General features: G+C 31.1%; 1 protein-coding gene across 1 annotated transcript in view; it reads right to left on the bottom strand.

The window, feature by feature from the left end:
- LOC119594190 (TELO2-interacting protein 1 homolog) overlaps positions 1 to 901 on the bottom strand; it is a gene marked incomplete in the record, with an annotated part of 11,250 nt that overhangs the window by 8,227 nt on the left and 2,122 nt on the right. Inside the window, 1 exon segment of the mRNA XM_037943258.1 lies at positions 171 to 310. Within this exon segment, the coding sequence (XP_037799186.1) occupies positions 171 to 310 (140 nt within the window).

Here is a 901-nt window from a genome sequence, read left to right as displayed (position 1 = left end):
ATCATAACTCTTATAAGGAAAAAAAAAGACTAAGAAAAAAATGCTCATTCATACTGACTCATTCATCATACAAAGCAACTGATGTCAGTAAGTTGCAATGCAACTTGACTAAAGCTGTGTCTGTCAGTTGACTTTAATATCATTCTAATATCAATATAAAAAATACAAACCTTTCTGTGGATTTCCACGGTCGGTGAGGATGAGAAATAACTGTGTGAAAATTTCTTGGAAAAACTGGAATTCCTCTATGATAGAAAACCTCAGGACATCTCTTAGGCACTCGACTATTTCTTCTTGCAGACTCCAAGTCCTGAAAGAGTAAAAAATAATTATATAAACAATATTCATAATTTTTGCCTATAAGCAAATGAAGCTATTACATTCAAATGATGATGTACATTTGGGGTATTTAAGAACTAAATTTAGTAATTCACAAATAATGATGAGTTGTAGTGCTATTTTATAATACACTTTCCTTTAAACTGGGTGACTACACAGTCACACTGACAGTCTAAAGTAATAATCACATTTGCAAGACACCATAAACATCACTTCAACTTTTTTATTGAACTTTAGCCACTATTAATTATTCATTCATCCCTCTACATAAATCAACAAAAAGGATAATGTCTAATATAAACTATGAAACCATATTTATTAGTACTTTAAAAGAGCAAAACCAAAAGATGCAAAGGAGTATGAAAAAGTCTTGGGGGCACATACCCAGACCCCCTTTGTAAAGGCTTAGCCCCACTATCCATGAATTTCTGTTTTAAACCAGTGGACTTCCTTTTAATATAAGCAATTTATCTCTGATTTCTTGAAACAATTTCACTTGGAAAAATTGAAACAATATAATTCATCAATTCTTCTATATCTTTTTAAAAATTAGTTGGCCCAA

The sequence above is a fragment of the Penaeus monodon genome, chromosome 33 (assembly GCF_015228065.2).
Source record: "Penaeus monodon isolate SGIC_2016 chromosome 33, NSTDA_Pmon_1, whole genome shotgun sequence".
NCBI lineage: Eukaryota > Metazoa > Arthropoda > Malacostraca > Decapoda > Penaeidae > Penaeus > Penaeus monodon.
Note: the sequence above shows the minus strand (reverse complement) of the source record. Positions and strands in the feature narration are given on the sequence as shown.